Source organism: Camelus ferus, chromosome 18 (genome assembly GCF_009834535.1).
Source record: "Camelus ferus isolate YT-003-E chromosome 18, BCGSAC_Cfer_1.0, whole genome shotgun sequence".
Lineage (NCBI taxonomy): Eukaryota > Metazoa > Chordata > Mammalia > Artiodactyla > Camelidae > Camelus > Camelus ferus.
This window is the reverse complement of record NC_045713.1, coordinates 7186364-7198226: the sequence shown is the minus strand read 5'-3', so window position 1 is coordinate 7198226 and position 11863 is coordinate 7186364. Positions and strand designations below refer to the sequence as shown.

General features: G+C 44.0%; 1 protein-coding gene across 2 annotated transcripts; it reads left to right on the top strand.

The window, feature by feature from the left end:
• Nucleotides 1–2752: 2752 nt before the first annotated feature.
• On the top strand, nucleotides 2753–11863 carry ZSCAN21 (zinc finger and SCAN domain containing 21). Of its 2 annotated transcripts, none has more exons than XM_006181255.3 (4): nucleotides 2753–2865; nucleotides 8497–8979; nucleotides 9256–9448; nucleotides 10628–11863. In XM_006181255.3, the coding sequence occupies exons 2-4, from the start codon at nucleotides 8590–8592 to the stop codon at nucleotides 11461–11463; spliced, it is 1419 nt and encodes a 472-aa protein (XP_006181317.2). In that variant the 5' UTR covers nucleotides 2753–2865; nucleotides 8497–8589; the 3' UTR covers nucleotides 11464–11863. The 2 variants fall into 2 exon arrangements, with proteins under 2 accessions (XP_006181317.2, XP_032315639.1); XM_032459748.1 differs by having other exon boundaries at nucleotides 2819–2940.

Sequence of the window (11863 nt, the reverse complement as noted above, 5' to 3'; positions counted from 1 at the left end):
GTTTAAGAGGCCTTTCTCTTCCCAGACTACTCATGTCCCTTTGCCAGTGGTCACCGCCACTGCCTCCAGTTCTGAGATGTCTTCAGTATGACCACTGCAGATCCTTGAACCTGGAAGGTGCTAGTCTGACTCTACCCTGCCTGGGTTATCTGTCATCGTGCGCCCTGCATTTGGTTCTGGACTCCACATTTTAAAAGAGAGACAGACCAACTGCAGGATGGTAAAAACAAAACCACCTCATGTCTGCAATAAAGGGTTTTGTTTGTTGAGAAAACTCATCAGAACTTGGTCCCTGCCCTCCAGTTATCTAAAGATCTGTCATGTTAGAAGAGGGATTCAATTTAGTCTGCATGACTCCAAGAAATAGACCTGAATCCCTTTCAACAAATGTTATCAAGCCATGTGCTGGGTGTCAGGAATAATAAAAAAGAGAGACCACATGAGTAAGGCAGGTAAGTGAAACCAGCTCTGCCCAGCCGCTACCAGGACTTTGGGCAAACTGGAAAAAAAGCACCCCTTCCTCAAGGCACCTGACTGCCCTCTGCTGGCCAGTTGTGACAACTGTACAACTCCCTGTCCTTTTTGGTATAGGAAATTACAAAGCCAGTGTGAACAGAGTGATCTCATGTGATCCAAATGCTTTAACGTTGTCAGAGCAGATTATTATGATGCCCATTTTCCAGACAATTAAGTTCCATATCCAAGGTCCCCAAGGCTCATTAGCAAGAGAGCTCCAGCTCTAATCTATGGGGGTTGTCTAACGACATCACCTTTATTCTCTTCCTTTCATTGTGTTTACCCTAATGAATGTCTTTGCAGTTTCTCAACATGTTGTACAGGTGGACTTCCTCTGGGAAGAAGAAAAGGGACGTTTTCGAAGCTGTAACAGGCGAGGAGCTTGGCAAATTCGCAGAGAAATCAAGGTTTGATTGCCCTCTGCTGGCCAAACGTAGGGATGGCAGCAAAAATAAGTGATGGTGAGACTGAGAGAGGAAAATCCAGAAAGCAACCATTTTAGAGAGAACCGTGACACCTAGCTGGAAGGAGAGGGAGGGAACCAGGACCTAAGTAACCAGTGATAGCTTTTCCCCGTTTGGATTTCTGCTACAAAGGGGAGGGGGTCCCTTTCTTTTTCAAACTGAATAATCCTTCAAGACAAAAGAGAACTGAATAATGTAGAGACAGTAAAGCGGGAGAGTAGGGATGTTATTTAAATGAGGAGCCATGGACTCTCAGGGTCGTTTTACGTTTTACATTCCAAGACCCAGAAGCAACTTTCAGACAAGATCATGGAACCCCCTTGTTGGTGATCTTTGGGACAATCATACGTGAGAGTTTTCAAATATTTTCAAGGGCTGACAAGAACAACTACATGCCATTTTGTGAGAGAAAAGAAGTAATCAGGACTACAATCAAGTCAGTGAGTTGAAATTACAGGAAAGCAGGTTTTTGCTTTAATTTAAGGGACTTTTAGCAATCAGAACTCTCCAAAAGGAGGGAACTGTTCTAAAGTAGTCAGCTCCCAGCCACAGAAGCAGTTAGAAGCAGAGGGCTGTCACAGAAAGGATGTTTGCATGTCAGGAGATGTTAGGCTGTGCATCCCCAAGATGACACGTTCGCTCAGTCACCATTTAATGGTCTCCTCTCTATTACCATTGACCATGTCCATAATTATTTGTTTACATATTTGCCAAGAACTGCGTGTATTTTTCATTTTTCATTTTCTTCTTGTGCCTTCACACAGTGCCTGATAGAGTGTAGCTTCTTTAAGTTTGTTGAATGAATTCATTGGAAGAGTAGGAGGTTCTTGGAAATCAAAACCATTCTGAAGAGGAAATGCACATTACAGTGAGCCACCAGTCACACCGGCTAACTTTTCCTTTGCTCTCTTGTGGTTTTGTCATCTGGTCATGGTAATATTAATGCGAGACGATAATGGACCACCTAAGTTAACCTGTTTTACTTTACATACTTCTGTATGTCTTTGAAAAAAATTTTTTTAATTTAAATGATCCTAGAAAACATAGGGGAAAATGCTGTCTCATCTCTACAAATCTATAATGCATTTAGACGGAATTCAGTGCGCAGGCACGCTGCTGTCCCTTAACACGTGTGCCTTTTGAGGGACCAGGCAAAAGCAAACTCAGTGGGGGCCATAAGGGGTGGGGCTGAGATCGAAAACACTGAGAATGTACAGTCTGGAAACCCGCAGCTGAGCCGAGGGGTGGGGGTGGAGGTAGGCAAAGACCTTTCTACAAAGTCCTGCAGCATCAGGAGCACTTAGACGGCAGCCTCAGACATTTCTGTCCAGGAAGTTTAGAACCCGCAAAGCCCCCAAGATCACAGCTACTTCAGGTTGATGCCGCTGTGACCTGGTTCTGAGGATGGTACTTGAATCTCTGGCTTCGTGGGATAAGCGTGGGGCTCTATGTCTGTAAACGGGGACCGGGTTCATCACGTGACCGACCTGAGGGTCACAGATGAACGGGCCTCTGAAGTCCACGAAGGGGACCAAGGTCGCTGCGCCGAGCTCACGCCTCTCCTTGGCCCTGGGCGTCGGGGGCGGGCTGCGAGAACCCCCAAGCCTTCATCTGGTCGTCTCCTCCTTGGTTTAAAAAAAATGGAGAGGGGACGTGGTCCCCGCCCGTTCACATTGCGGGGGCGCCTAACTCTAGTTGCTGCTGAGCCTCAACCTCCCAGGTACCCGAGACACCGAGATGACCGAAGACCTCCCAGATTCCTAGAGGGGCCGCTGCGGACCCCTACCCTACAGCTCTCCGTGGGCGGGGCTATTACGCACTTCCGGCTGCGCCGGCCGCGGTGAGCGTCGAGGTGTTCCAGCGCGCTGAACGGCTGTGACTCGCGGTGAGCCTCCGGGTCCCCGGTTCTCGTGGCAGGCGGAAGAGGGAGTTTCCGTCGAAAGGATGCGGAGAAGGAGGGGTGTGTTAGGCAGCTGTGTCCCCTGGGGACCCCCCAGACCGGTCCTGAGAGGGCGGTGGGAGGAGCCCTCTGTCCCTGCCCAGCCCCAGACGGCGGAGGCATTTGTGCCTTGAAAGACTTTTCCACCTCCAGGGGTTTAAGAGTTGAAAGTTGGTCTCTTTCGCGTTCTAGAGCAGTTTTTCTCTCCACTCCCTGAGCCGAGGCGTCCGTCAGTCTGAACAGGGCTGCCTTCTTTTCCCTGCCTCTCAACTGGCGGCCCGAACTCGAGGCTAATAGATAAGAATGCGCCCGAGGAGATTAGGGACCGCCTGCGAGAAATAGCCTCAGAAGTTTGGGGCAGTGTCTGATCTAAGGAAGAAACAGTCCTTTGGGCTTTGTTCAGGTTCGAAAGCACATAACAGGTTTTCCTCAAGTTTGGAAACACTTATTTAAAGGGCCATTTATTTATAGTTTGTCAAGAGAAAGGTGATCTGGTGAGTGGGGTACTTGGAAATCTCCTGTTACATAAGGAACAGTTGAAAAAAACTGAAGAAAAGAGTTAAAAGGCAAGAAAATTGTTTTCAGGTATTGAAAGGCAACTATGGAAAAAAGTCAGTTTTGGTTTAAGATGGAACTAGGATCAGTAAAGAAAGAAGATGAAAAGTGACGCAGAATTTGATGCGGGTTAAAGAAAACTTTGTAACAATCAGAACTGTCCAGCAGTAGAAATCTGTGCCTCAAGAATGATCAAATTTGTGGGGAGGGTATAGCTCAGTGGTAGAGCACATGCTTAGCATGCACGACGTCCTGGGTTCAATCCCCAGTACCCCCATTAAAATAACAAACAAAACTAATTACCTCTCTCCCCCTCCAAAAAAATTTTTAATGGTCAAATTTGCCTGCATAGGAGTTTTCAGGTACAGAACGAGTATGTTAAAAGCAGTCTGGTATTAATTGTTAAGTCCCATTAAGTTGTTAGAATTTATGATAATTTGGTTTATTTATGCCTCATCTTGTTCCAGAATGGTTTTGGGGCACTTTCATAAGGGCATATAAGCTTTGGGAAATTAGCATAAAAGAGGTGGAGGGGAACTGGGAACAGAATAAAGACTGCTGCTTGTACTAGACCATGAACTTTTGCTTGATGGGCCTCTTGTGCTAAATACTCTAGATATCTTAAAGAAAGTAGTTCATTGTGGTTGAGGACAATATGAGTAATGAAGCCTCTGTTTTCTGTTCATATACTTTTTTTTAATTTTATAAATGCTTTATTAAGAAAAACTTAGAATCCAAGACTGGAAGTCATTCCTAAAGGAATCTTTAGACAACTCAGCATAACCTCATACTGGCTTTACTCGGGTTGGGGTGAGGGTGTGGGGCACAGTGGATAGAACATTATCAAAAAAAAAAAAACAAAAACAAAACTTTGCCAGTCTGTTAGGTGGAAGAGAGGGACAAGATGAGGTCAGAGAGGCAACAGGGTCTGAGATCTTTGAGGCCTTGTTGGCCTTGTGATTTTGGGTATTACCCTGTTTGAGAGACGAAGCCTTGAAAGGTGTGAGCAGAGGAATGTTGTTATCTGATTTGTGTGTAACAGGCAAGATATGATGGGCTGGGACAACAGTGTTGGAGGTAGTGAGAAGTAGCTGAACTCTGAATCTCTCAGATGCAGAGCTAATAGGATTTGCTCATGAATTTTGTGTAGATGTGAAGAAGTCAGATGACTGGGTTTCTTTTGGTCCAAAAAAACAAAACAATGGAGTTGCCATTAACGGAGTTGAGCAGCTTTGGTGGAAAGATGGGAAGTGCAGTTTCAGGCATGTTAAGCTTGAAATACGTAAGACATACTGGTTGTATGAATCTGGAGTTCAGAAGAGAGGTCCAGGCTGGAGATAAATTGGCTGTTGTGAATATATAGATGGTAATTAAAGCCAGGTGACTGGATGAAACCTCCAAGGAGCGTGAGTGCAGTAAGGGTCCAAGCACCCAGTCTTCCACTTGTCTGTGGCCTCTCTGGGGTGTGAATTTGCACTGTTGGGCACTACGAAACTGGTACGTAGAATAAATCACTGAGCTGGTGAGCCAGCCCAGCTGGTTGCCAAGCAGCAGCATCTAGGGAAACTTTGTATTCTTTAATTGTGACTGTGTATGTGTTTTTGTAAAGGCCGTCATGTGGTACAGTGGCAGCTCTGAGTTGGGACTTACTAAGTTTTGGGAACAGATCCCGCATGAAGGTGATAATAGGAGACTCCCTGTTTAATGCTGCCTGCCTGCATTATAACTCCTAGTGTCTTGCTGAGTTTCCCAGGCTGGATCCCAGAAGCTGAGCTGCCCAAACAAGTTCCAAGTCTTTTTTGTTCTTGGGGTGCCCTCCTCTGGATAGAGTGGGAAAATTTGTAACCAGTTATGTAAAGTTATTCCAACACTTAGGAAGTCCCCTTGGAAGCATTTCTAAGGAATGCTCCCAGCACTACTACCTTTATATTTAGGTTATTTTAGCATTTGGTGCTAGTGCCTTTATTTTAAGAGGCTAAATGGCTGTGCCTCTCCCCTGGGTCAGTTTTCAAGTAATCCTGAACTTGGGAGCTTCAGCAGTGTATTGGACGCAGAGGACAGCATAAGGGAGTGTTTCATGCTGATTCTGGTCCACTGTGTCAGAATACCTATTGGCACATCATAGGGTGCTTCAGAATTGGTGGAGGGAAGTCCCAGCTAGCATCCCTAGAATTCTGAACTAATTAGCTGATAATTACTTTCTTGTAAAAGCAAGGCTGCATATTAAGGGTTTTTTTTTTTAATTCTTATTTTTTATTGAAGTGTAGTCAATTTACAATGTTAGTTTCACGTGGACAGCAAAGTGATTCAGTTATACATGTACATTTGTGTATTAAGCTTTTATTCCTAGAATCCCATTTTGTATGTTTTTAATTACCAAAATTGGTCACAAAAGTAAACAAAGGGGAATAGTCATAGAAAATACACATTTTTAATACAGCTGTAACATAAATGTACCTTTTTGGGGAGGTTCTGCATGGGCTGGAATTGCTGCTTTTTTGTTTTCTTGGGCTTTTCTTTGAAGGCCATGAAGTTGGGGCATTAGAAATAAAATCTGTTTTGTTTGCTAAAAATTGTTTTATGATCCCTTTAAAGATTTTATGATTTTCTGGTTACAAAAGTAATAATACCCATTATAGGAAAATTGGGAAGTCAAAAAAAAGAGTTAAAAAAATTGAAATCATCCATTATTCTGTAACCCAGAAATTTCACTTTTAGTGATTTTTCCTGTTCCTTTCAGTGTGATTGTGTAAATATTATGAGTGTGTGAGACTTGATATTTCAAGTGCTATCAAGCCAGATCCATGGAGATTGACATGCATGTTAGAAATGAGCAAGTTTTTAAACGCCTTAAATTTAGATTGTCTGCAACTCCTATTCCCTCATCTTCAGCTTTTATAAACTATTTATACATCCTTTTTATGGTCTCTACCATTGTTATCTATGTAATGTCATGTAACGAGCACCCACGTAGATTTTTATGTGTTTGGCTCTTTATTGAGACTACTGGGGCTTTCCTGATCTAGATTATTCAAATCCAGTGTGGGAACACCTATGTGGTGGGAAAGATGCTGCTTAGAGTTTGAAAACATGCTCACCAGGAAGGCCAGTCACAAGCCTGTAAGATTAACTAACTTAAGTAGTTTTCTTTCAAAATGTATGGTTAGTGAATGCCAGTAGTGACAGACTGAGTCTGTTGTCTGTCTACTCACTTTTCCCTCCCCGCTTCCCCCCAGCGCCTGACTCCAGCCTGAAAGCTCTGTGAGGGTAGGGATGTGTCTTTCTCGTGCATCCCTGCCGTCCTGGCATCCGGCCCATTGCAGCTATTCAGCAAGTGTTGAGTGGATAGATCTCACTTTTTTGGCAAATGAAGAAACAGGAAGTAATTATATTTACTACAGATGTTTTCAGTATTCTAATGTGTCAACTGACTGAAATACCTAGAATATTTAAAATTTAAAAGAAATAATACTTTTGAACATTTTTTGGTTTGTATCGTCAATTGTGATTTAATTTTTCCCTTCAGTTTCTTCTCAGCAGTATCTCATCAAAAGAAATACCTCTGACAGAACACAGGTTACTTTTAGTCTAATCTGTCATTCCACTTGCCCTTCTGTGAAAGCTAAACGTAAAGGGCATTTAAAAACATGAGTGTGCTCCTCTTAAAATGGGTCAAGTGCAGCTCAAGTTACATCCCTGATTATGCTCAATTGTTTACAAATACGCTAGTTAGTCTAGCCTTCTAACATGACTTCTGGTTATGCTGACTAGTCCAGTCACTTGACTAGTAAATTTTTAATGCTGAAGCTAAAAGTTGTAGGTTTAGACAGATTGCATTTGGCCAGTAGATGGCCTGTTGAGATCTCGGGAGTTCTAAGATTCTGAAACAAGTTTTGGAGCAAGGTTAATTTAAATTTAATTTTAAAATTATGCCATGGTGCATTTTTTAAATTGAGGTATATTTGATTTATAATATTATGTAAGTTACAGGTGTACAACATAGTGATTCACAACTATTAAAGATTATACTCCATTTATAGTTATTATAAAATATTGTCTGTATTCCCTCTGCTGTACAATAATAATCCTTGTAGCTTATTTCTTTTATACATAGTAGTTTGTACCTCTTAATTTTCTACCGCCATCTTGCTCCTTCTTTTTACCTCTTTCCCACTGGTAACCACTAGTTTCTTTTCTGTATCTGTGAGTCTGTTTCTTTTTTGTTATTCACTAGTTTGTTTTGTTTTTTAGATTTCACATGTACGTGATAACATACAATATCTGTCTTTCTCTGACTTATTTCACTAAGCACAGTACCCTGCAAGTCCATCCATGTTGTTGCAGATAGCAAAGTTTCCTTCTTTTTATTGCTGAGTAGTATTCCTCTGTGTGTGTGTGTGTGTGTGTGTGTGTGTGTACACGTGTACACATCTTCTTTATCCAGTCATCTGTTGATGGACACAGGTTGCTTCCATATCTTGGCTATTGTAAATAATGCTGCTGTGAACATTGGGGTTTATGTGTATTTTTGTTTGTTTTGTTTGTTTGTGTTTTAATTGAAGTACCATCAATTACAATGTGTTAATCTCTGGTGTACAGTACAATGTCCCAGTCATGCATATACATACATATATTCATTTTCATATTTTTTTCAATTAAGGGTTATTACAAGATACTGAACATAGTTCCCTGTGCTATACAAAAAAATTTTTTTTAACCTATTTTTATGTATAGTGGCTAGCATGTGTATTTTGTGTATTTTTGAATTAGCATTTTCATTTCCTGTGAATATATACACAAGATTGGAATTGAGCCACAGTGCACTTTTTTGGAGAGTGGAGACAAAGTCAGATCAAAGCAGGATATCCTGAGCTGACTCCAGAAAGATTCTGACTGTCATTGTTATATGGTAGTTTTATGGTGGCCATAATTTCCACAATTTCTTGTGCTAAAGGTGTGGCTGTAAACACCAAAAAGCATACCTTTTTTTTTGCTAATGTTATGGTAACCGTATTTTCATAGGTTTAACGTGTAGCCCTAAAGAACCAGAAACCCGAAGGAACCAGTACTCCTGCTACACAGAACCCCAGCTTCAGTCTCTGGAGTGCCTGTGTGATGACCAAGGTGCTGAGCATGGCCACCGTCCTGGGCCCTAGGCCTCCACGGGAGCAGGGGCCTGTGATTGTGAAGGTTGAGGAGGAGGAGAGAGGGAAGTGCCTTCCCAGCCTGGAGCTGTTCCGCCAGCGCTTCAGGCAGTTTGGGTACCATGACACGCCAGGCCCCCGGGAGGCCCTTAGCCAACTCCGGGTGCTCTGCTGTGAGTGGCTGAGGCCTGAGATCCACACCAAGGAGCAGATCCTGGAGCTGCTGGTGCTGGAGCAGTTCCTGACCATCCTGCCCCAGGAGCTCCAGGCCTGGGTGCAGGAGCACTGCCCGGAGAGTGCTGAAGAGGCCGTCACTCTGCTGGAAGACCTGGAGCGAGAACTGGATGAGCCAGCACAGCAGGTGGGCTGGGGGACCTTTTATTCTGTGAGATTGGGAGCTGGTTTGCCCACGGTTAGAATAGCTGAATGACCGCCTGCTGAGTCAGACCAGCTTCTTCCTATTTTTCTTCTGCTGTCCTAGGTGGAATTAGGGAATTGCCCTTGGGAATTGAGTGGGATGGATTTTTTTTTTCTTTTTCTTTTCCTAGAGGTTCTACATAGCTCTCCAGAGATTTTCTTTCATTCTGGTTTTTAAAATGAGCTGTGCACAGACCCAGCCACTCCTGATTGTCTCTAGGCCTCACCGCCTCCAAGTGAACAGAAACAGTCGTGGGAGAAGATGTCATCTTCAGGAACCATGAAGGGATCCCTGAGCAGCCCAGAGGCACAGTCTGTGGAGACCAGTCACAGATACGAGTCTTGGGGTCCCCTCTACATCCAAGAGACTGGTGAAGAACAGGATCTCACTCCAGAGCTGAGAAAGATTCAAGGTGTGGACCATCTGTTGGGCTGCTGCTCAGTGCCCCAGGCTTTTGTGGTTGAAGAAACAATAACTAATCCCTGGTTGTGGGGTGACCCCCTAGACTGACTCGACGGGTCTGGCTGACGAGGCAGAATGAGTACCTTTCCTCCCTCGGAGTGTCACAGAGTCCTGGCGTGGGAACAGATGACACCCTCATAAAGGGAGAGTTGAAGTGAGCTTTTAATAAAGGAGGTGAGGACAGGTGAATGAACCAGTAAGAGGTGGTACTGGTTCATTTGTTCATGACTTAGTGAACCTGCTATAATCATTTTTGGATTATGCAGAAATGGTCCCTGGTAAATTCTTTTCCAACTTCTGCCTCATTAGGCCATTTAAAATGTTTAACTCTTAAGAGGTTAATTGTTTCCCACACATAGTTCTTGGCAACTTGGAGGGAAACCTGTCCATGTAGCCACGTGGTTGCTCGTCATGGAGGCTGGAAGCAGTTTTAGCTGCTGCCGCTGCAGTCACGCAGGCAGTGAGGAGGGGTGGGCCTGGAAGCTCTGACAGCAGAGGAAGGAAGGTGGTCGGGTGCGGAGAGAGACAGGGACGAGGAGAAAGGGGTTCAGGGAAAGTACCTAGTTGATCAAAGCTTTTGGACTTGCGGAGGGGTGACACTTCTCAAAGGGAGCCCGTTTTTCAGTGTAAATTTCTCTTACTCCACTTTTCTGTGTATGTGGGCAGTTAGATGGACTTTTAAGAAGTACAACTGCCTGGTGAAATGTGAGTTTGCCACTAGCCTCCTCTTCCTTAATCATTCTTTTTATTTTCCTTAATCAACTTTGACCCTCTACAGTCTTTCTTGCTTGCTTCTTTCTGCCTGAGCATCACCCATCTCCTTTGCCGCTGCCCCAGCATGCTTGGTTTTTCCTGACTGCCCTCTGTGTGTGAAGTTCTCCTGGCAGAGATAGCCACGTACTCCTCAGACCATAATAGTGTCTGCTAGGGGACTTGTGCGAAAGTCTGGCATTGTAAACTAGATTTGACGATGACTTAACGTGTGTCAGTGTGATATTGTGACTTCATAGAGCGATACTTGGTTACCCTTTAGAATCCGCCAGTGTCACCTGGTGATTTTAGTTCTCATTTAACAGCTTCTTCTCAGAACAGGAAACAACTGACATGTCCTATTTCCTTATTGTTTCAGATTGTGAATTGAACACCCAGAATGAGGAATCAACAGATAAGCAGGAAGGTTCTGAAGAATCTCATGCAGAAGGATTCGTCAGGGACAGTATTCCCATGATTATTGCCAATAAGTGTGAGGCCAGGTTAGAAAGGCAGTGGGTAAGTCTTGAAAAGGAAAGAGGGACAAAATCCCCTCTCCAAGACAAAGGTTCCCCAAAAGGTAGAGAATTAATTACTAAACCTGCTCCAGGAGAGAGACGTTACATATGTGCTGAGTGTGGGAAGGCCTTTAGTAATAGCTCAAATCTCACTAAACACCGGAGAACACACACTGGGGAGAAACCATACGTGTGCACCAAATGTGGGAAAGCTTTCAGCCACAGCTCAAACCTGACCCTTCACTACAGAACACACTTGGTAGACCGGCCCTATGACTGTAAGTGTGGAAAAGCCTTCGGTCAGAGCTCGGACCTCCTTAAACATCAGCGAATGCACACTGAGGAGGCACCTTATCAGTGTAAAGATTGTGGAAAAGCTTTCAGCGGGAAAGGCAGCCTCATTCGACATTATCGAATACACACCGGGGAGAAGCCGTATCAGTGTAACGAGTGTGGGAAGAGCTTTAGTCAGCACGCAGGCCTGAGTTCTCATCAGAGGCTCCACACTGGAGAGAAGCCGTATAAATGTAAGGAGTGTGGGAAGGCCTTTAACCACAGCTCAAATTTTAATAAACACCATAGAATCCACACCGGGGAAAAGCCCTACTGGTGTAATAGTTGTGGGAAAACCTTCTGCAGTAAGTCAAATCTTTCCAAACATCAGAGAGTCCACACTGCGGAGAGTGAAGGGCCTTAACGCTCAAGTCTCTCTCGGTGGTTTTTGTTTTTTACCTTTAGAACGTGAGTCTTAGGGAGAAAGCCCAGTAATTGCAGTGTAAACTCCAGGGTAGATTTTGTTTCACTCAACATCAGGGAGGCAGAGGAGTGAGAGCTCAGGCGGGGCACAGCGGGTTCCTGACCCACCAGCCTGTGGGGGAGGGTCCCCTCCCCGCACTACAGGCCCCGAAAGCCACACTGGCTTCGCCTTTTGTAGCCTTTTGTTGAGTTAAACTGCTGTGTATCCAGTATAATCAAGGAGGAAACATTAAAATTGTTTAACTGTTTTAACATATATTCAAGACTTACGATTTGTAAAGAATTGAGCCACATGGAACACAATTTAATCGGATTTAGAATAAACTTATAACATCTTGTAA

Bases quoted from the DNA above. Each gene is read 5' to 3' on its own strand.
- ZSCAN21 (XM_006181255.3), top strand. From the start codon at position 8,590: ATGACCAAGGTGCTGAGCATGGCCACCGTCCTGGGCCCTAGGCCTCCA. The intron at 8,980-9,255 runs GTGGGCTGGGGG...GATTGTCTCTAG, and splicing joins TGGATGAGCCAGCACAGCAG to GCCTCACCGCCTCCAAGTGA. The intron at 9,449-10,627 runs GTGTGGACCATC...TTATTGTTTCAG, and splicing joins AGAGCTGAGAAAGATTCAAG to ATTGTGAATTGAACACCCAG.